This window comes from Camelus bactrianus, chromosome 24 (genome assembly GCF_048773025.1).
Source record: "Camelus bactrianus isolate YW-2024 breed Bactrian camel chromosome 24, ASM4877302v1, whole genome shotgun sequence".
Lineage (NCBI taxonomy): Eukaryota > Metazoa > Chordata > Mammalia > Artiodactyla > Camelidae > Camelus > Camelus bactrianus.
Genome location: NC_133562.1, coordinates 9,663,867 through 9,687,138, shown reverse-complemented (window position 1 = coordinate 9,687,138; position 23,272 = coordinate 9,663,867). Strand labels below are relative to the sequence as shown.

Genomic DNA, 23,272 nt, shown 5'->3' with positions numbered 1-23,272 from the left:
GGCCTACCCAGGGCCAATCTCCCTTCTGATCCCCACCCCCACCTCATCTTTCCTCCCGCCTCCACTCCTCCCTTCCTTCCTTTTACATGTGCCACACGAAGTGACCTTGCAGTCTTAGGCTCAAACTCAAAAAAGTATGAATCCTTTACTAAAATTTGTTGCTTCAGGTCCAAAGTTGTGTTTACACTTCTCAGCACAACTGAGCAACTGTCACACTGAAGGATTATGCAATCACTAATGTCTTTTAGTGCAGTCAGCCAGAAAAGTCATAGCAACAACTCTGGGGAGGTGGGTAGGGGGGTAAATCTTAGGCAAATAAACGCCTCCAAGTCTGTCTATAAATTCATCTCCAGGAGTGAGGGAGAGGAGGAAGCAGCTAATGTGTGTGGGGCCTCCTGTGTACCGGGCACCCAGCCTGATCCTCGTCCGCGAAATTTCATCGACACTGCGCAGCCGCTGCCGGGGGAGGCGCCCGAGCACCGACAGCTACGAGGGCGAGGTCTCCGACCGAGTCAGCGGGCAGGAGAGCTGGGACCGACACCCACGTGCACAACCCGCTCCTGCACCGTCTTTTTCTTCTCAGGTAAACAATGGTGGGAGGGAAGAGAAAACAGTTCTCAATTCTAATAACCAGTCCAATAAAATATTCACAAATGGTTTTACTCAATTCATTAAACTTTACCTATTATCCTAAAATCAAAACGTTATAAGGAACAAACTATTAGAAGGAAGCCATGAGAACTCACTGAGATAAGCATCACTACTTGGTGCTACAGTAACAACCGAAGTTCTAGGATTACAAAACGCAGCAGCATTTCACAAAGACACAAACTGAACAGCGTTAATCATGGCAGTGTGCACAGCAACACATCCACACTTGCAAGGTTAAGGAGCGGGACATTCAGCAGGACATAAGCTGATGCATTAATGCTATTTCATGCCAAGAAACTAGACAGACATTTGATATTTACCAATCTCATACAGACAGACATGCTGGATTTCCCTCTGATCTACTGCAAGTTCCAAAGCAGTATGGAAGGAAGCCAAGGCACTGTTGATCTGACACTAAGGAGAAAGTGAAAACAGGGTTACTGGCTAAGATCTGTCATTAACATCACGTGCATCGTAATTCAAAAGCATCTTTTTCCTTCAGTTATTTTAAATAGATTAAGTAGTAGAGAATACAGTGATTTCAAGATTTCTGGGAAAAGAGCCCCATTACCCTCACATCCTTGTGAGATGCTCAGTCAAAAGGACCCGCCAGTGAGGGCTCACTCACACCCACCTTTGCTACAGCACTGTCTGCACATGAGTGCAATAGAACTTGCTGTATCCTAATGGTTTGCTCATCTAGCTCCTTGGTACAGGTAAGCTGGACAGGACAGGGACCGTACTTCATCCTCCTGCATCCACCCACCTGGGTCCAGACAAACTCGCAGTCGCACCAACTGACTTGGGAGAGCTCCCACCCTCTGTGACCCCCTCACTCTCCAGCAATCAGTGCTGTTCTCTGACTGCTGCTGGTCATCATATCTCTTCTCTCAACACTTTAGACATTCTCTTTAGACACACCCCCAACATGTGCATTCATCCAGCTCTCTCCAGAACCTAGAAGACTCTCCAATGTCTGTTCCACTTTTTCCCGGTTAAATACATTTAGTTTTTCCTTCCACTAAAGATCTCTTTCAATGTCTGCCAATCTGACGCCACAAGCAGCTGATAAGAGCACCTAAAAGCATCATCAGGATAAAAGGGAGACAGATTACATCCTAAATACAGCAATGAGAGGTATGAAGCATCACACATCAATTAATAAATATAAATCCAAATGCCCAGAAGACCCGACACAGCCTGCCCTCAATGATGCACGCCCAGGAGCAGTCCCTTCTTGCTCTGCAGGTGCCAGCGCTGCTCTCTCCCTGCCCTGCACTCGGCCCTCCTCTCTGAGCATCCCTCTGCGGCTCCCCGGCTACTCCCTTCCCAGTGCCCTACTGCGTCTTCTCCCCAAGGCAGCCAGGAGACAGCATGCAGGTTCGTAGGAGGGCTGCTAGCTTCTCTGAAGACCAGCCGCTATCATTATATTCCTCAGCTCTTTCAGTGATGCATGGCCCCTGCAGGAGGCGTCCAGGACTCAACGTGGGGCCCAGATGAGTCAGCGAGGAGGTCTTCAGGACAGTCTGTGACTCAGGAATAGTGGGAGCCAAATGACTCATTAACCAAAGCCATGGCTGGACCCAACAACTGTTCACGCCCACAGTAACACTTTACCCTGTTGTCAGGAAGGTTCAGACTGTAGCACTCAATCCCGCATCACCACCCACAGACGCTCACTAGGCAGCCAAGGAAGATACACATCACTGTGTCTCCAATTCCTGTTCTCAAGTAGCTCAACATCTAATATGGGGGAATCACATAGGAACGAAACAGGCCCCCAGTTCTGAACTCAGACATTTACAGCGATGTGAGCACACAGCCAAGACACCAACGAGGCAAAAGGTCAATCAGTCTTTCATGAACAGTGCGCACATGCGTCTGTGTGTAGAGAGAGATCTGGACGCTCATTACACCCATCTCAAACTCTCCCCTTTCTGCATCAATAGTTCTTTCCCTGTATCACTCAATTTAGCATATTTACACAGAAACCATAGTGTCAGAGGTTCTGCTCTGCATACATCTCCTCAGTTCCCCAAGTGAATGGCATTCAACTATCACACACCGGGTATTTCTGGATGGGCCATCCCTACCAAGCTGACCCCAGCTGGGGTTCAGTGCACAGCAGGGCAATGCCACGCTGCCCTTCCCAGGACAGAAAACTAGTCAGTGAACATTCATTTGGCAATTACTAAGTGCCCAGGATGGAACTGGGCTCTGGAACTACAAAGATGAGTCAAAACTAAGCTCTGAATGCAAAAAAAAGAAAAAAAGAAACCAAGTAATATTTGAATCAAAATTATTTCTTTTAATCCTTTCAAAAACTCTGAGGTAGGTAAGTATGAGTTCCATTTGCAGATGAAGAAATTGAAGTTCAAGGAGGTTAAGTAGCTTGATCAACAAGTGAGCAATTGACTAGTATCCAAACTCCGCTCCACCTGTGCCCAGAGCCAGCTCTCTTCAGGGAGCACAAGCACAGGTGTGAGTACACCCAGGAGCTCCTGGGGATGCGGGAGCGCTCCTGAGTTATCCAGGCAGACACCAGCCTGAGGAAACTACAGGAGTATGTTGCTTTCAAAATTAAACTGTGAAGCTGAGCTGGAACAAAAAAATGTTAAAACTTGTATGGAAACACAGAAGACCCTGAATAGCCAAAACAATCTTCAAAAAGAAGAACGGAGCTGGAGGAATCACACTCCCTGACTTCAGGTTATACTACAAAGCTACAGTAATCAAAACAGTACGGTACTGGCACAGAAACAGACACATAGATCAGTGGAACAGAACAGAAAGTCCAGAAATAAACCCACACACTTGTGGTCAGTTAATCCACAACAAAGGAGGCAAGAATATACAGAGAAGAAAAGACAGTCCCTTCAATAACTGATGCTGGAGAAACTGGACAGTTACATGTAAAAGACTGAAATTAGAACATCCTGTAACATCATATACAAAAGTAAACTCAGAATGGGTCAAAGACCTAAATGTAAGACCAGATACTATAAAGCTCCTAGAGGAAAACACAGGCACAACACTCTCAGACATAAATCACAGCAATATACTTTTTGAACCAGCTCCTGGAGTAATGGAAATAAAAGCAAAAATAAACAAATGGGGTCTCATTAAACTTAAAAGCTTTTGCACAGCTAAGGATACCATCAACAAAAGGAAAAGACAACCTAGAGAATGGGAGAAAATGCTTGCAAATGATGTGACTGACAAGGAACTAATTTCCAAAATATACAAACAGCTCATACACCTTAATATCAAAAAACAAGCAACCCAATCCAAAAATGGGCAAAAGGCCTAAACAAGCAATTCTCCAATGAAGAAATACAAATGGCCAATAGGCACATGGAAAAATGCTCAGCATTGCTAATTTTCAGAGAAATGCAGATCAAAACCATAATGAGATATCATCTCACACCAGCCAGAATGACCATCATTAAGAAGTCTACAAACTATAGATGCTGGAGAGGGTGTGGAGAAATGGGAACCCGCCTTCATTGTTGGTGGAAATGTAAACTGGTGCAGCCACTATGGAAAATAGTACAGAGGTTCCTTAAAAAACTAAAAATAGAGTTGCCATTTGATGCAGCAATCCCACTCCTGGGCATATACTGGGAGAAAAATAAGATTCAAAAAGACATATGCACCCCAATGTTCATAGTAGCACTATTTACAATAGCCAAGACATGGAAACAACCCAAGTGTCCATGATGTGGTAGATATATACAATGGAATACTATTTAGCCATAAAAAGAATAAAATAATGCCATTTGCAGCAACATGGATGGACCTGGAGATCGTCATTCTAAGTGAAGTGGGCTGGAAAGAGAAAGAAAAATGCCATATAATATCACTTATATGTGGAATCAAAAAAAAAAAAGGACACAAATGAACTACTTATTATTTATAACTTAAATGACTGATTTCTTGAATATGTGTAAGCACATTTGACTGTCCTTTATGAGTGGATTACTGTATTCTGTTGATTCTTATTTTGTGGTTGGCTTTATTCCCTTGATAACTGTAAGTTTGAAAAGCTAAGGCTCTAATCTGTTCTTAGAAACAATGATCAGTACATATATGTAAACTAAAAAAACTGTGCAGTATATTATATGTATGTATTTACACGCAATATATTGTATGTGTGCCGTCAAATTATAACAATTCTACCTAGCAAAACTAAAAAATTAACTAATTAAACTAACAAACAAATCTAATTACCTCCCTCCCCCCAAAAAAACAAAGACAAAACACTGTACTTCTGAATATGTATTTGAGTATTCTTACTCAGGATGGAAATGGAAGGGCATCAAAATTGTTTTTAGATAAATAAATAGATAGATAGATAGATAGATAGATAGATAGATAGATAGATAGATAGATAGCTAGCTAGCTAGCTAGCTAGATAGATAGGAAAACACATTAAACTGTGAAGGAAGTATGGGGCTCTTTGTGTTACGAGCGCTTGAACAGAACTGGAAAATACGGAGACCATTTATAGAGCTTAATGACATTACCCCAGGAGCAGGCGTAACTACAAAATGAATTCTATGTCTAGTCTGATCACTCATTAAGGAATTACAATGAACAGCCATTAAAATAGTGGAACTGTATTTCCCCCTCTTCACCAAAACAATTTAAGGTAAAAATGATCTGTGGGAGTTTTTATGGTTACAAATTAAAACATCCACAACCCAGCAGAGAAAAGAGAATTATCCTCAATTTGATACTCGGTTCAATTTTCAAAGAAATATACACGGCCTGGCCTGAAGATAACAGAGAAAACGGACTCGTATGAAAGAGCCAGGAAGCCAAGACAGTAGCACATAGAGGCTTCTGTTCCATACACTGTGCACTGACGTGCTGTGTCACAAAAAGTACTCGAAGCCTCAGTTTCCTCGCTGGTAGCATGAGAAAAAAATGTTGGCAAGAGGAAACCCTGAAGAACAAAAGCATGAATCTTCGCCAAATTAAATGGAGCATATTTACTGCCAAATTAAAATCAGCATGATTTTTAGCTACTGCATTGTTGCTACAGAGATGCAGTGTGTTCTTCCGGGTACTCGCGACTGTCTCCCTGACAGGTGTGGTCTCAGGCATTTTATAATACTTGTGGCAGCAAAAAAGGGGGGTTTGACTTCTCCATTTTACTCTCCAAGTGAATGTTGCCAGGATGTAAAAAAAATTCTGCACTTCTGCAAGTTGATTTTTCACATGTCACACTATTTTTAAATTTTTTTCTTTGGGATTTTCCAGGGTGATATTCTAATCATCTGCAAATACTGACAGTGCTGATTCTTCCTTTACAACAGACTTTTGTGAGGTGTGAGAAAGAGAAAAGTGAAGGATGCGGGTTTTCAAGTCACCAGCAAGCAAGAGGCAGAGACGGGAGGGAGGGCAGCTCTGGGGACAAGACAGGGAGCCTGGGGGAAGTGTCTGCTGGTGAGCTGAGGATGAGACTGGATGCACAAGGCTGGAATTCACGAGGGAGCTCTGAGCCACAGAACATATCTGGGGGTCACTGGGACACACGGACAGTCGTGAGGCTGGACGGGCTCACTAAAGGGAGGAGGGACGGAGGCAGAGAGAGAAGTCCAAGACCTGAGGTCGTCCAGCAGCCAGAGGTTGGGCAGACAAGCAGAAAGCAGCAAAGAGATGGAGAAGTGGGTAATGAGCCTGGAGGAAACCCAGGGGAACAAGATCCCCAAAACCAAGGAAAGGGAAGAGGAAATGAGCAGCACTGAGCAGAAAACTGCACTGGAGGCAATTAACCTCCTTAGAAATTCGGTTGACGAGGACTGTGTTTCAAGTGAGAATGCTGAACAAGTGTAAAGGATGTAAGAGTCCTCTGAAATTCCTGGCTAATAAAAATCCCATATGTAAGGACAGAACTGTCCAATGTATATAACACGAGACATGAAAGACTCAGCAAGTGAAAGATGGTGACCTTGAAACACATTTCTTAGAAAATGCAGCAGGACTGCAGTGGGTCCCTGAGAACCGCTGACTACACAGATCACAGGTTGGGAAATCATGCACCGTTTCTGTACCACAGGGCTGTTCTGTGAATCCCCACTTATTCTGCCATGGTCTGTGCAAATTTCTGACGTAAGCACCACCTTCACAGACTACTGTGAATGACTGCTTAGAAGACACCGATCTCCGACTGATAATTACAGTCAGTACTCTGGAATCCAGAAAATGGTAACTACTAGTCATTTCTGGAGTGTAAGATTTTTATCTGCTCTTTGATGGACTTTTTGCATTCTACCATGTTCCCAAGTGAACATGTATTGTTCAGACACAACAAGGTAGTTGAAAACACACGTTCTGATGCTGAGCTTGTAAAGACTGCTGCCGAAGCTTACTGGGGCCTCATTATCACTGTCATGACAGCTAACACGTGCGGCACTCGTCCTGTGCCCGGTAAGGTGGCAACCACTCTGGGCAGACCATTTGACAACCTGTGCGCTTTGCTGAAGGCCATACCAACAACTGGTAGAAGCAGAGCTGCTGAAATGTGAACCTGTTCACTCCGACTCCAGAGCCAACACTCCTCACCTCCACGCCTCTCACTCTGCAGGCTGCCTCCTCTCCAGTCGCCTCCTCCAGCCCCTCTTCCCCAAGTCTCTGCCACCCACAACCACCACGCACTCATCTGGCCCTTGTTATTGTCTTGTACGACTGCCTTTTCACGCATTTACATTCCTATCTTCATAATTAGGTTAAGTTTATGTTGGGACATGGACTTTTTCTATTTCTCTTGGCATTCTCCCAGAAGGCCTTTTCCATAACAGGCTACAAATCTCTGATTACAAATAATAGAACACAGTAGTTATGTTTTCAGCACCTGCACATGAATGGACAGCAATCCTCTTGAAAAATGAGTTATGTAACCAAATCCACCAGTAATGGTGGAGGAACTGAATAGTGCACTAGTTGCAACAGATTTCCTTGATCTCTCAACAGTTAGGCACATGATTTTGACAAAATCTGTGATGGAAGGTGCTTTATACTGGATTTACAATCAAGACACAATTCTGTCTAAATAGGAAAAGCCCCGACCAAGCACCATGCATCCATGTTACATCATTTAAGACTGACATGGGAGGCACCGTCCTCTTGTTACACAAGGACACAGGCTCAGAAAGCTCGGCCAGCCAGTGGAACAGTCCGTTCTGAGCTGAGCCCAGTGCTTTTTCAGACACACTATGCTGTCTTTTAAAACTGCAGAATAGGAATTTATATGAAAGATGGCAGTAAATTTAAAAGAAATGTGTTTATGTTAAAGGTGCTATCAGAGGATTTAACAGTGAAGAAGACAAGGCCAAGAATTGACTCAGAAAAGCAAAGACCACAGAAATACAGAAAAATGAATCTACAATCATACTAAAAATAAGACAGAGATTCAAGACAAGATAATCCTAGAAAAACAGATGTAGATTAACATCCACAGAGACTTAAATGAGAAAACAAATAGAACGTATTATCAGGAAAGTCACTTTGAAGAGTTCTCCTAGAACTGAATGTCACACTCTGTAAAAGGATTTCAAATGGGCAAGCTGCTATGTGGGTTTTTTTCAAAGAGAAATTGAAGACAAATTGTAAAAAGCAGAAATAATGCCAGGTAGTTAGCACTGAAGATTCCAGAACCATGAAAAAAATCTTTTTAACAGCTTTGTTGAGATATATTTCACATACCAGAAAACTCTTTCCTTTTAAAGTGCACAATTCAGCGGCTTTTAGTATATTCACACAAGCATGCGATTTGAAAGCTGGAAGAAATCATGTAGCCTAGTGTTTCTCCAAGTGTTCTGCTGCATCCTTCGTCAAATGACTTGAGTTAAATACAGTACACTTGTGCACTCTACCCCCTTCATGGTACAAAACTAAAGTCTCCAAGGAGACCCAGGATATCCTGATCTAACTGCCATGGAACCTCTCTTTCCACGAACACCTTAGACCAGATAAGCCTTACTTCCCTCACTGTTGAGGTGGGACCCCGGGTGGCACCATGGCTGGAGTTTCCCTGTTGAGATTCAGGGAGGTGGTAATCCGGGGGCTCTGAGTGCAGGTCCCTGTCGGTGTAATGTCCTGACGACAGCGCTGCACCACTGTGGGTGCCACTGGGGCTGCAGCACTAATGACCACAGCAACAGAGCTCACGCCCTGGGTGAGATCAGGACCTCACGACCAGCAGGCAGGCATGTAAGCAGATGCAGGCGGGGCTGGGCTTTGAGACATATACAGAGAGGCCTATGGGAATGGAGAGCATGGAGTGACTCACCCATGGGGCAACCTCACAGCTGGGAAAGACGACCCAGAAGTCGGAGTATTTGGGTTGGCTCTTGAAGAGTCAGTAGGAGTTTGCAAGTGGAGGTAAGACATGGGGAATGAGCCTGCATGTAAGCTCAGATCCCAGAAAGGGCCAGAAAATGGGGAGATCCAAGTTCATGTAGCAAGAGCTACAGACCTGTTTGCACTTTGATTCTAATGACACCACCAGAGCTATAACCAAAGGAAATAATTCAGGAAAATGAAAGGGGAAAATTTGCTAAGATATATATGGTACTACTTTCTATCACAGTGAAATACTGAGAAATCACAGGGGAACAACAGTCAAATATTCCAACAACAGGAAACATTAAATTATTAACACAATAGAAATCTAAACAGTTTCCATACCAGCTATTTATAAAAACAGTGTTAAAACATGTAAATATTAGATTTGTAAACAAAACTCCCTCAAGTCTCCTATGTGTTTATTAAAGACTACAGAACAATTTGAAATGAAACAGCTTAGAACTTAATTACCACTGGGTTATTTTTATGAAGTCGTTTAACATCTTAAAATAAACTATTATGTATGTGTTTTAAAAAGAGAGGCCCTCCCTGTCACCCGCAGCATGCAGGAGGACACGCTGTGACAACCCACTCACTCATGTGTGACTCAGTATTAACGCTGCTGAGGAGCAGAATCGGATTAGCAACGCTGCTGTGAAGGACACCTAATGACAGATGACACGTCTAACCCCTACCCTTAGGGCCAGGGCTAACGCAGGCAGGGCAACGCTCATCCTCATAGGCACAGCTGGTGAGCTTAGGGACCGAAATCACTATGAACTTTCCAGTGGCTTTTCAACCCAGCAGCCTGTGGAGAGCGTGTTAAAAGAAGAGATGTACTTAACCAGGCAGCCATCTAAGTCATCACCATCCTATTTCAGTGAACAGTCATTAAACCACATGGTATGGACTGACGGCGCTGGGAAGTGAAGACAAACAGATCCTCCACCTCCCAGACACCAGATTCAACCAATCTCTCATCTTGTGTCATTTTCTTTGTTGTTGTTACATTTTTTTATTGAGTTATAGTCATTTTACAATGTTGTGTCAAATTCCAGTGTAGAGCACAATTTTTCAGTTATACATGAACATACATATAGTCATTGTCACATTCTTTTTTGCTGTGAGCTACCACAAGATCTTATATATACTTCCCTGTGCTACACAGTATAATCCTGATTATCTATTCTACGTATGCCTGTTAGTATCTACAAATTTTGAACTCCTAGTCTATCCTTCTAAGAACAAACGGCAACCCTGTTTTCTGGTGCCTGAAGTAATGAAGGAAGCCACGTGGGACGGAAGAGAAGACTGCAATTAACAGAACTTCAGGGAATTGCTCCCCTTCCTGCATTGCCTTTTTCCTGATTCTATAAATAACAACATTAGCTCATGCTGGCAAGGCACGCTGTTCAGATACAAGAGGCAGGCTTGCGCTTCCACAGATGCAGAGGCACACTGCTCCCCGACAGCTCGGAGACGTCAACATGTCCCCGAGATGGGGGCACAGCCACAGGTCTGCACTGGCCCCGACTCAATCACGCGCTGAGGGGCGAAAAAGAAAGGCAGACCCCCCACTTCCTGTGGGGGCACCAGTGAAAAACGTACCTTCATGCGAACAGAAGTACAGAGAGAAGCACGACAGCCGACGGAACACACCTGAAACACCGAGCAGGAGGAAGGTCCAGAGACCGGCAACCGGGGAGACTGCACACAGAACTTTGCAGGGGACAAAGTCGGGCTAAAAACCCCGAAGAAGGAGACGGATACCAGGGTGACTTAAACGCAGTAAAGGTCAATCACCAAAGCAGTCCCTGCAGACACTGTTCGTGGGCAAAGAAGCCATATCCTATCACACACCTTCCTCCAAAGGAAAGTGGGGAGGGAGGGAGAAGTCCAAAACAGAGCAGACTGTGCAGGAGGAGGTGGCGTTTGTCAGAAAGCACAAACTAGGCAGCCTCACCGAAGGGAAAGACGCTGTGATAAGGCTGCTGTGGGCGCACACACAAAAGGTACAGTTCACTGTAACTCCTTCAGTGTGGCCTCGAGGCCACACGTCCTCCCGAAGCAGGGCTGTAACTGGTGGAGCTGTGAAAGGCTGTGACAGCACAGCGCCCACCAGGCTGCGTGTATGGAGAACCAGGGCCCAGCCTTCGCACCTCGGTACTCCCAGCAACGAGCAGAGACCTCATCCAAACCCATGTGCTTTTTACTTTGTTCCAACTGATTTAATGCACTTCTGTGGAGTCACACTTCTTTGGCCAGCCCATCGGAATGTCAATGCCTGACGGGTTGCCCTTCTTCCCAAGAGGCCATCCTCTTACACCAGGTGTCAAGATATTCCTGCATCACCATCCTCTGCATTGGCTGCAGAAGCAGGTTTGGTGCCACCAAGAAAAGCAGACAGTCCTTGATAACCTGATCCCTCTCTTAAAGCAATGCCATCACTCACACTGATCAAATGAACTTCCTGCCAATAGATTCACCTGTTCATTCAACAATTACACATTGAGGGCCAGTCTTGTGCTCCTGAAACCCAAACCCAAGGTTTTACAAAGCCAGCATGCACGATATTCAAAACCTATGGGTCCAAGCTCAGAAGACAGTTTCAAAATAAGAGTTCTCAAAATACATTAAGGAACTTCATTAGAATATGTCCACCAACTCTCATTCAAATATTTAAGCATTTAGAGACAGACTGATATTAAAAATCAGTTTCGTAACTAGTCACACAATATAAAGGGTGTGTATGAAAGTATGTACACACATAAAACCAAATACACGTATCTGTATATTCTACACGACGCAGACTGTGAAAACGGAAGGAGAGGGGAATTGTACACATCTGTGTTTAGAGAAAAAAGAGGACTAGACAGAAATTAAAAGTTTATTAAAATATAGACTTGTCCCTAATGCTTTTAAATAATCAAGAAAAATACTCATATAGATGACTAGATAAAGAAGTTGTGTATACAATGGTATACTCCTCAGCCATAAAAAATAAAATAATGCCATTTGCAGCAACATGGATGGACCTAGAGACTGTCATTCTAAGTGAAGTAAGCAAGAGAAAGAAAAATACAATATGAGGAATTTGAAAAAAAAAAAAGACGACACATGAACTTACCTATAAAACAAAAACAGACTCACAGACACAGTAAACAAACTATGGTTATCAGGGGGATAGGGGATGGGAAGGGATAAATTGGGAGTTGGAGATTTGCAAATATTTACTATACATAAAACAGATAAACAACAAGTTTCTTCTGTACAGCACAGGGAACTATATTCAAAATCTTATAGTAACCTATAATGAAAAAGAATATGAAAACGAATACATATATGTATATATATGACTGAAAGATTATGCTGTTCACCAGAAACTGACACATTATAAACTGACTATACTTCAATAAAAATCAATGTTAACTTAAAAAAGAGAAAAATACTCATGAATCACTTGTATGTTAATGGACTTATCACTACCATAGGTTTGATGGGGTGAAAATAAATATAAAATTCAAAACTGTAAATATCAATTCGCATTTTAAAATTGGGATTACTCTATAACCCCTGGGTCAACTTCCTAACGTGTGTGCATTACGGAAATTCAGGGAAAACGTGGGTACTGACTGCCCGGTAGCTATACCCCTCCAGCTACACACATCCATTTTGCCTTCTTCCCTCAGGACTCACTCTACTGACAGCTCTCAACACCAAAACAAGTTCTTTCTCCTAAAAAGAGACAGCAAATTTGATAACACTACTTTCCAGCATTAAGCTCTCAATAAGAACCACCACCACTATCACACCACTACTTGGATAGCATCTATCACGTGCTTAAGTACGTGTGAACCCGTCTATTCCTCCCCACAACACGGTAAGTCAGCCACTCGGGAGAAGTGAGCCAAGTCAGGACAGGTGGCAGGACAAGGCAAGAGGGTGGAGAAGGTCGGAGGTGGGGCACCGCAGACACCTAGCGCAGAGAAACAAAGGCGGTAAACAAAGAAAATCCTTCCTGCAGTCTGGCCAAGACTCCCGAAGAGCTGAGGTGCACAAGGGCCCCACGTACCCGACGGCATACAACTTCATTGCTATGTCAAGTTTGGCCACGACAACGACGGGGAAAAAAGACACGACCACAAGGGCAACCCAAGTGGCAGCGTGGGGTGGACGTGGGAAAGACCGCCCTGCCCTGTGGATCCCAAACCGTCCCAAACAACCAAGGGCAAAGTATGCGAAAAGGTGTTCTTGAAACTAAAAGAACGTGGGCACCTGCACATGATTTGCAAATAACGAGTAAAGGGAAAGCCCGCGCCGAGCTAGTCGCAGGCACGAAAGCAGCTTCCAAATAATTCTGCCGATTTTCAGTCACTGAAGAAACTAAGTCAGTGTCATAGGATGCACCTGCCTAAATCAGAGCCCCTGGACCAAGCTCCCCGGGAGCCTGTGGATAAAAAGATCTCAAGGGGCCTTATCTCTAACCTAAATGTGCACTGAAAAGAAAAAAGGTTCTTGGCAAGCAAATTCATCGACTGAGCCCTGTGTTTTCAAAAGTAGAGCTGGGAGCTTAGAAGCCTTACGGGGAGCCTTTGACAAGAGCCACGTCACAGCCTCCCTGGGCAGAGGTCCTCATGAACAAACGCAGGATGCCACCAACTGATACCTTCCTGCACGGTCGCCGGGGAAGACGAATGAAACGCCGGTGTCCGGGCACCAGGAAGATAACGTCAACGTCATGTCAAGTTAGCCGTGCAGTTCTTTGTGCCTCCAGGTCTCTGGCAAGAGCCAAACTCTTGTTGACTATGTACCTCCCAACCCACGCTCCTAAGAATCCTCTGATGGTGCTGTGGCCTCCTCACTTCTAGAACCATCCCCATGACAGCGAAGGACCGATCACGGTCGGCATTCACTCGGCCCCTCTGGGGATGACTGGTGGCACACACGAAAACCACGCCAAATTAATTTCTAGGGGGAAGAAAGGGAAGTTACTAGCTACTTTAAAGGTGAAGCATTTTTGTTTTAAAATGAAAAATTAATGAAAATGGCAAGCATGACAGAACACAAATCCTGACTTCTACCTCTCCAGCAGTTTCAAAACCCAATTTAGAGAATTCAGTGATCAGGGGGCTGAGGAGGGAGACTTCTAACGGATGCCTAACACTGGTGCCCCAACGCCAGAATCACACACAACCGTAAATGCCAGGCTCTCGCCCCCACTTGGTGAGTCTCCCTGGAACACTGAACCTCGGATTGTCACGTTCAGAGTTACTCAGAATTTTAAGAAATTTACATCTAAGCAAGCACTTAACCTGCAATGGTCACTGAAGTGAGAAGGCTGACTCAATTAAAATTCTCAGACAAACTTGAATAGCCTGAACATCCTTCCCCATATGTAGGACCATAACCCTGGGCTTGAAAGAAAAAAAAAAAACACTAACTGACAGACAAGATTGCACAGGAGACTGATCGGAACTACACTGAAGATAGCCAAGAGAAAAAAGGAGACACGTCACTGAAGGCTCATGAGCCTGAATGCAAAGAAAGACAATCTCAAGGTAATGAGAAGAAAAATAACTTAGCCGTGGGTTTAAGTAATTCAGATCCTGGGAAGCTTTCTGTGTTGTTCCAGTTGTGACTTATTAGTATAATCTTTAAAATATAATTCCCACAGACAAAGGTAAGGAGTCCTCGACTTAAAGCACATCATGACAGAAAGAAATGACTGGGGAAGTAGCATACACTCCACTGTCAACAGAAAAATCAGCGAACAGATCACCCTCCCCGTGCTCGTGAAAGCACTCCTCGGCAAAAATCTTCCAAAGCCCTCGCGGGGTCTGCAGGGAGGGGGGCTGACTCTCAGCATTGCCCACAACACCTGGCTACCTGAGGGCAGAGGTTACTCAACTTCGCACTGATGTGCTCTAGTTACACAGGTGTGCATGTGGGTGGGGCACCTCACATAACAGCCGCCTTCTTTCACGTGCATGATCCATTTCTTAAAGATTTTCATTTTTCTTCAGATCCTCAAGCAAGCAAACAAAAAAGAGGTGGAAAGGGAAGCAGAACCTCCTCTAAGGCCAGTGCGTGGTCTGTTTCTGGAACAAGACAGCCTGGCCTCACTCGCTGGGTGAGCTCAGAGGTCACGTGAAGCCTGCTAAGATCCCTATTTATGTTTTCTGTAAAACGCAGGGGATGGTTTTATATCCCTATCGTGGGCTTGTTCTAGGGATCCAGTGGGATGGTAGGACCCAGCCAAACGAAGCGCAGGAAAAAGCAACACCAGCTACTAATTGTTCAAAGCCTTCTTGTCCTTGACATTTTGGGCAATAACTCATGTATAAATCTATTATCGGCCAGGATGAACATTTGGAAATAGATCATTAGTAACTCCAGAGAAGGGAAAAAAAATTGTATTTTGTGTTTTACAATGAAACCCCCTCCCCAACACCCCCACCAGGGCTCCGATGCCCTCAGCTCAGGCGCACCACCTTGTCCCAGCACCGCCAAGGGATCTCAGCCCCGCTGCGCCCACCCCTGCTGAACAGAAGGGAACCAACTAACATCCCGGGTTCCTGGGAGAGGCTCCCGCAGCAATGATGCAGTGAAAGGCGCAAAAACAAGATGTTCCTCAGTCCTCTGACATTCAGGTTCCTTGAGATATTAGTCCCCCAAGTGAGAATTAAAGATTCCATCAACAGAAGGCTTCATGTTTTAAAAAGATGGGGAAGGCACCGTACCTCTAATCGTTGTATGCGTCCCTTGAAAAACAGAAAAAGGGAAGAATTGGGATAAGCAGCTTCTTTTTTGAGAAGAATTTCCTTTGCTTCATCCAGGCCTGCTTTGTTATCACTGCCATCCAAGGCAAAAAACGGGCGGACCACAGTGTGATACCAGAGCAGCGCTAATCTAAAGGAAGAGGGAGAGAGATGGTGAGCGGCCTTGACTCTCCTTTCAGTGTTTCCACTCTTTAAAATAACCTCATGTGCTCTGCCAATACACACCCCTTCCAAAAGCTCACTGTGCAGTCTCTGAAGAAGTAAAATCGGTCCCTTTCCCCCTTTTACTCTCACCCATATTTGGAAAACTACAACCTCAGAGCACAATATTTAAATCAGCATGGTCCTAGCAGCTGAGAGAACAGGGTGACAGGATCCTGGGGCTCTCCTGCGGCTTCTGGCGGGACTGCTGAAGGTGCCACGGACGGAAACCTCTGAATTCTACAACTTCCTTGTCAATGCGCAAGTTAGAAACAATAACTGCTTACCACAAATTTACTGTCGCCTTACGATCACTTTTTACGTTACTTTTTTGCAAAAGGAAAACTTTTTTTTCTCTCATGTTCACAAAAGTTGGAGCATCAGCCTCAGAATCTGAATTTAAATGCAGGAGCCACAGGCAAAATTATACTAAACTGGGTTAAAATAAGTGAGAGGACCAGAGGGAGAGCCCTTTCTCTAGCCTTTGAGGCTGTTCAATTTAAAGACCAAACAAATGAGTAAGTTTACTTAAAAATCTCTCACTTCAAACGCATCCCTTTCAAGACAAATCTCATGTTAAACTAAGTAAACAAAATAGATTCAGTGGGATCAGCTTTAATGAAACAAAAATGTTTAACCAACACGACAAACATTTTTATGTAAATGTATGCTTCCAGCATGTGCATAAATTTGGTTCTCTTCTGGAGCTCAGGCTAATTTACATTATTTATTCAATCCATTCCTTTCTCAGAAATTATTAAGATATAAAAGACAGATTATCACAAGTTGCAAATCTGTTCAGTCAAATTAATAAAGGACCACTGTTTGTGTAATATAATGAGTTTGGGGAGACCCGAACATTTTTGCAATGAAAAATTAATGACCTCAACTAAGAGTTAACATCCAAAATCTTCAATACTGACATAAGTAGAAATACAGCTCACTAAGGTTCTCTGTGACATCAACATCTTTTGGAAAAATTGACAAGTGGTGTAATGTCAAAGGACATCCAGTATCTGGTAAAAGTTATTCAAATTGCAAATTGTGGGTATTTACCAGACTGGGGGGGAAGAAAAACAAATGATTTTTAATTGATGAGGAAATGGATGAATCCTTGCCCTGGATGATTCTATCAGCCTTGAACTTCACATTCTTCTGTTTAAATAATCGTTTAAGTTTAGCCTGAATACAATATGACTCAATTTAGCTGAAAAGCACAAAGTATCTAAGCCACATGCGAGAGATCAATGGAACTAACCAGAATCATCAAGGAAAATTACCCAACATAAGGATTTAAGAATAGAAATTTCAGAATCACAGAACAGTCTTATGAAATTTATATCCCCTCACATCCAAAAACCAGGACCATGAATCTTAGTGACTGGCAAGGTCACCAGAACTGCTTATAAATTATGATCGTTTTACCTGTTTAAAATACAGAAGTCACAAGACTTAAGAACAGTGCTCTGTTCTCTAAAGTCAGCTTATAAACAACACTGAAAACATGGTCCTTGGCATCGCATGAAAAACATAAAGGCATGGCAGATATCAACCAACTGAGCATTTTACCTGACGCTTCCTGTAAAGGTTCTGATTGTCGTTTACTTACTTTCAACACTATATTATCTACCAAAGCATTGCAATATAGCTACTCACGTAGCTAAAGGGGCCTTCATGTCCTTACTTTCGCTTGCATACATCAGTGAAGAAAGCCCCTGCAGGCGGTCTCCAGGAAAACCCAGCAGGTTGATGATTTTGAGCAGGTTTGGGGGCACCATGGATATGCAAAGGTGAAAAAGGCCATATCCAAAGCTAACAGCACCTTTCAGTCTGTTTAGAGACTCCTCAGACACCCCTTCAGCCACAATGTGATTATCATTTGCAGCGTCAGAAGTCAAGGGTTCTTCCATGAGCTTCTTCTGATACAGCTCCTGGAGGGCATTGATGTCCGAATAGCACTTATTGTAAATCTTCCAGGCTTTCCTAAGGATCCACCCACCTTTTATGTACGCTATAAAGAGAAGGGGAGAAAAGATGAAAAAACAAGCCTTTAAAGTAATTTCCCTACATTCATAATAAAGATACTGAGGAATGACCTGAAAAAACAAAATTCTTAAAAATTATCTATCATGACACTTCTTCATGCAGCTTCAAATTCCTTATTTGCAGTGTTTCCTTTTACTGCTCCAGATGACCGCTTGGCAAGAAGCATGTGTTTTTTTGTTCACTGCTGTACTGAGCCCCTCACGGGGTAGCGAGGGCACAGTATATATAACTTTCACTGAATGAACAAATGCAGTTCTCATTCGAATCCAACTTTTTCCCCATGTGTTTCGTGAAACCCTTTACCACACCCCTGAACTATAACGGTGCTTTCCTGATAAAACCCAAATCTGCCCACTTTGTGTTTCCTCCCTCCTCAAAGGCAGCTTCTAAGTCTAAATTTGCTGCTATATTTATTCCCAAACACCAAGCATGACAACTTGCAAAAAACATAGCAAGCAAAACAAAAAGGATGAATTATTATTTATTGGGTGAACAAATGGCCAGATTATTTAACAAAAAACTCGTTAGTGTTACATGCAAAGAATGGAAAGGATCCCCAGTGCATCTCTATCCAATGCCTGTTCGTGGCGGAACCACACCCAACCAGGCTGGCTTTATCTGGTCTATGACAAGGGCTGTCCCAGCCCATGGAGCTCCGGTGAGGAAGGCTGGCAAAGCAGAAGCGACTTCACACCAAGAGGTGAAAATCTAAATTTAAAGCCACTTCCATTATTTCCCATTAGGCCAGTTTTTCTTAACAGAGCCACCTTGAGAATACGTGTCCCGGACGGGTTAGAGATGAATGTGGATCCGCCCTGCTCCACATCCCAGCAGCCCCTCCTGGGCGAGCCCTCAGGTCCTGCCTCACCCTCTCCTGTGATGGGGAAGGGATGGGGGAGTCAGTGCATTCGTGCTGATCTGAGTGCAGCGTCACCATGTACTTGAGGAATTTCTGTAACAAGGGTTCTCTTGTCGCTACTGGAGAGAGCCTACCCGCCGTTACCAACATGGCTCCGGTACTCCGACCCCAAAGCACAACATGCACCGTCCCAGGCTTCCAGGCCCTTTACAACAGCAGGAGAAGAAGTTATTTTTCAGTTTCATAAAATATGTAACATAACACAAAATCTGATTTATAAAAGTCCAACCCCTACACTGAAAGTGACTGAAGAATACGTGCGTGCGCAGGAAAGCGAACACAGCGAGGCCTCCTGCTCTCCTGTCAGAGGCCTGTTTACAAGGTCGGCCCTTGGTTGCTCTCCGGGAACTTGGATTTGGGAGGGTTCTCATCACGCCCAGAAACGGCAAGAGTGGCTCACTGTGTCTACGTGGTCTGCACACACAACGTTTTATGCTGGACACCTGCTCTCCTTCTGGGAGTCTGGAGGTTGGGCATGTGCAAGGCAGGGGATGCCTACATGGTGGGTCCCCAGTAAAAACTCTGGGTGCTGAGTCACCGAGCTTCCCCAATGGGTTACCCTTCACAGGTGCTGTTACAGCTCACTGTCCAGAGAACTAAGTGCATCCTACATGGCTCCACTGGGAGAGGACCCTGGGAAGCCTGTGGCAGAGTCTCCTGGTCTTCACCCAGGTGCCTTTTGCCTTTTCTGATTCTGCTCTGTATCCTTTCACTATGACCAATCACAGCCATGAGTACGAACACCCGCTGAGTCCTCCTTGCAAATCACTGGACCTCACGGTGGTGCTGGGACTACCCCCAATCCATGGACTCAAAAGCTACTATTTTAATTAAATGCATCAATTTTCTGGCAAATGATGACTGTTTCTCCTATGGGATCACAATTCACAGCACGAATCCCACAAGTTCTGGGCGATGAACGTCCTGCAGTCTGAGTCCACTGAACAGATGGCGATGCGACATGGTGAAGCAGCAAGATAAATTAACCTACAGAAGCTTCTTTTGGGGGGGGGGGTTATATTTATAACTTGTTATAAAAGTAATACATGTCTGAAACAATTTATTTTCATTCAGTTCAATTTAACAAGAATATCTAGTGAGCAAACTTTACATTTCAGACACTGTTCTAGGAGAATCAAAGAGAAATAAGACATAGATCCTGCCTTTAAGAGGCACAATGACTTCTCCCCTCCCAAATGGAAGTACTGTGGGAAAAAGAAAGGTTTGAGGAAACCCTGAAACTTCTTGGTATGCTAACAAAGTGTTTAGGTTAATTCAATACGCCAGTAAGAAAGATGCCTCTCACTTATGATCCCAAAAGCCAAAGACTGAATAGAAAAACAGAAAAAGGAAACTAAAATATGTATTCCTGGGAACACACAAGCCATTGGATCTAATTAAAAAGAAATAATTGGCTACAGAAAAAAAAAGAAAAGAAAAAAAAAAAAGAAAATCTGCAAAACTCTAAAAACATTAATCAGCTATTACGTTCCTATCATGTGCCTATGATTATGCTTGGCGCCTGAGAGAGATAAATGAACTGTAAGACACAAATCTCAGCCCTCCAAAGGCCAATAAAATTACAAAATAAAACAAATGAAAAAAATTAGTGTGTGACATAAGACTCCATATGCATATGTTTATATGCTCCATTGGGTCATACATAAAAAAGTGAAAACAATATTGAGATTATGAGTGAATTGTCCTTTTTTATTTCCTTTTTGTCATGAAGTTATTTTCCACGCAATAAAAGCATAAATTTAAAAGTGAAAAATAAGTACTGCAGGATTTCAGTAGAAAACTTTACTCCCTCCTGTCCCCACGCCAAGCTGGAAATTTAGAGGAAAAACTGAACTCCGTTTTATCCTGTATTTTCCGGGGCTACTGTCCCTTTACTGAGGAAACACTTAGGGAAGGGCAGCATTCCAGAAGCGCGAGTATGAAGGAGCAGATGGACAAGCTGTTCAGTGGCCGAGTGAAACAGGGGACACCCTGGGCCAAGCCGGCACAGGGATGACGCACTCAGATGACAGAGGCCCCTGATGCCCAGCCAAGGGAGGGAGGCCGGCAGGGACTCCCTAAGGCTGGGGGTAAAGGGACTAGTGTTAGGGCATCAAATCATGGTAATCCAGGTCCCAGGCAGAGTCAGTTATGCATACGGATGGCAGCAATAGAAGCAAACATAAAAATCCATCAGTGCTGACCGCTTGGAATTCAGCTAAACAAGAAGAAGAAGAAGAAGAAAGCAACATGGTAAAAACTCGTTTTTATAGAATAAAATAAAAGTAATTCAACATCTTTAATTTCTTGTCTAAGACGGGAGCTTAGATGCTAATGTTTATTTTAAAAGCACATGTTCGAGTCTACAGCAACAAGCACTAAAGCCCCGAGTTGGAGCCGGGTTAACAGAACTCAAAGTTTTGACCAAGTCAAAGATAAGAAAATGAGATCTGGGCAAACGAAGTTAGCATGTAGACAGAGATTTTGTCTCTACCACTATTTTAAGTTTAGCTCTGCATGGAAACAGGCCCCCAGGACTCGCCCTGCTCCCTGTCCCAAAGACTGTGACCAAAACACCTGAGCCCAGCCAGACCCTGGCGGGAGGAACAAAGGCTGAGTGAGGACCCACGACTGAAGCTCAGCTCCTGCAGAAAAGAGGCTTGGTCCGCTGACGTACAGCAGCTCGGCCGGTGAGCAAGCAGGGCGAGCAGGTGAGCACGGGGCCCTTCAATCTGCACAGCCTCCTCTGAAAGGGCAAACACAAATCATCCAGCCAGCGTGAGTGTCCTGATGGAGGACGGCACAGAGAGCGGAAAACCTCAGACCGTGTGCCCTCCCTTTTGAGGGCCAGCCTCCATCAGCTGGAGGTGCAGGAGAGACAGGAAACCCTGCCCCCACAACGGGGGGCGGGGGCAGTCCCTCCCTGGAAAGGGCAAAGGTTGTCTAGAAAATGAAAATATCAAGTTACACTAAACGGACCCTGGGATACATTTTGTGGTTTTTTTTGTTTTGTTTTGTTTATTTAAGTGGAGATTGTTTCTGGTGAGAGGTCTGACCATAGCACTCTGTCTGTTCACTGGTCCTGGATGACGCTGAGTAACCACTTAATGGAAGGTATATGTTCAGCTTTGCCTTTCTTGTGATCCACATAAAAGACTTGGGAAGAAAAAAAGATGATTTAGTGTTTACTTGTCAGCCCACCTCCTCATTATCACCTTTACCCCTGGTCAACAGATTTCTAATAGACTCACTTCTCCAATCCCTAACTATTCTTGGAGTTTCTTGGGGCTCAGAATCATGCATCTCATTCCCAAATGCCATCATCCTTCCTCCATTCCTCCCTTTAATTCATATTATACGCCCATCACGTGTGAGGCAAAGGGACCCTTAGCAAGTGCCAGGAACACAGAGAAGGAAACAGACTTCCACTCTTTATAATCCTGCTCAGGGACCGGGGATCCTTGGCTTTCCCAGCAGAGTTTAGGAATCACTCGTTCCCTGTGCAGCCTCTCTGACTAACTCATATGTCTACTGGTTAAAGTCTCGCCCTGAATTATTTATTTAGTCCTCTTTCTCACCTGCTAAACCATCAGTGCCCTCAGGCAAGAGCTACATTCCATTCATCTCTAGACCATTAGTATTTATCATCTCTCACCATCTGACACATAGTAAGTGCTCAATAAATGTGGAGGGAAAAAGACAGCAGGCAGACACAGTCCCAGCCCTCCAGAAGTTTCCATCTATTACTGTAGGCAGACATGGAAATACAGGTGTGGACTGTGGTGTGATGAAAGCTCTAACTGGCTACGTACAGGGTACAAGCAGAGCCAAAGGCCAGATGATGGAGCAGAGAGAGCAGGCCATGAAGGAGGTAGGCCGGGCTGCACCTGGAGACTCACGAGAGCAAGAGAAGGTTGGGGCGCTCCCGACAGCATGGGCGGCACACGCAAGGGTTGCAGGCAACCGGGGATTCAGAGGGCGGCAAGCAGCCCTGCTGAGCTAGAGGTGGCTGGGGAGGGGGCAGGTTCTTCCATGGCACCTGAGGAAGGAAGCTGGATTCCAGCTTGCAGGTGATGCTGCAGAACCGCCAAGTGTCTGAAGCACAGGCGTGGCATGTGTTAGAGAGGGCGCTCTGGTGGCATCAACAGCATTGCAGAGAATGTGGCCTGGAGCAGCGGGCGAGTCATCAGCAGGATGTTCTACTCTTGCAGAGGCGAATTCCACAGGACAGAAGGAGCAAGGGGCATGGGGGCTGAGGGAGAAGGCCCTGAGAAACCAGGAGTTCTGGGCCATCTGGATGCATAAGCCACCACTCTCCAAACTA

The 23,272-nt window shown here is 44.4% G+C and overlaps 1 protein-coding gene across 1 annotated transcript in view; it reads right to left on the bottom strand.

The window, feature by feature from the left end:
• Window positions 1-23,272, bottom strand: part of TTC39C (tetratricopeptide repeat domain 39C) — an 83,379-nt gene that overhangs the window by 14,651 nt on the left and 45,456 nt on the right. Inside the window, exons 5-7 of the mRNA XM_074352173.1 lie at window positions 17,640-17,994; window positions 15,744-15,912; window positions 972-1,065 (exon numbers count right to left, since the gene is read on the bottom strand). Of these exons, the coding sequence (XP_074208274.1) occupies window positions 972-1,065; window positions 15,744-15,912; window positions 17,640-17,994 (618 nt within the window). The remainder of the gene's footprint in view (window positions 1-971; window positions 1,066-15,743; window positions 15,913-17,639; window positions 17,995-23,272) is intronic.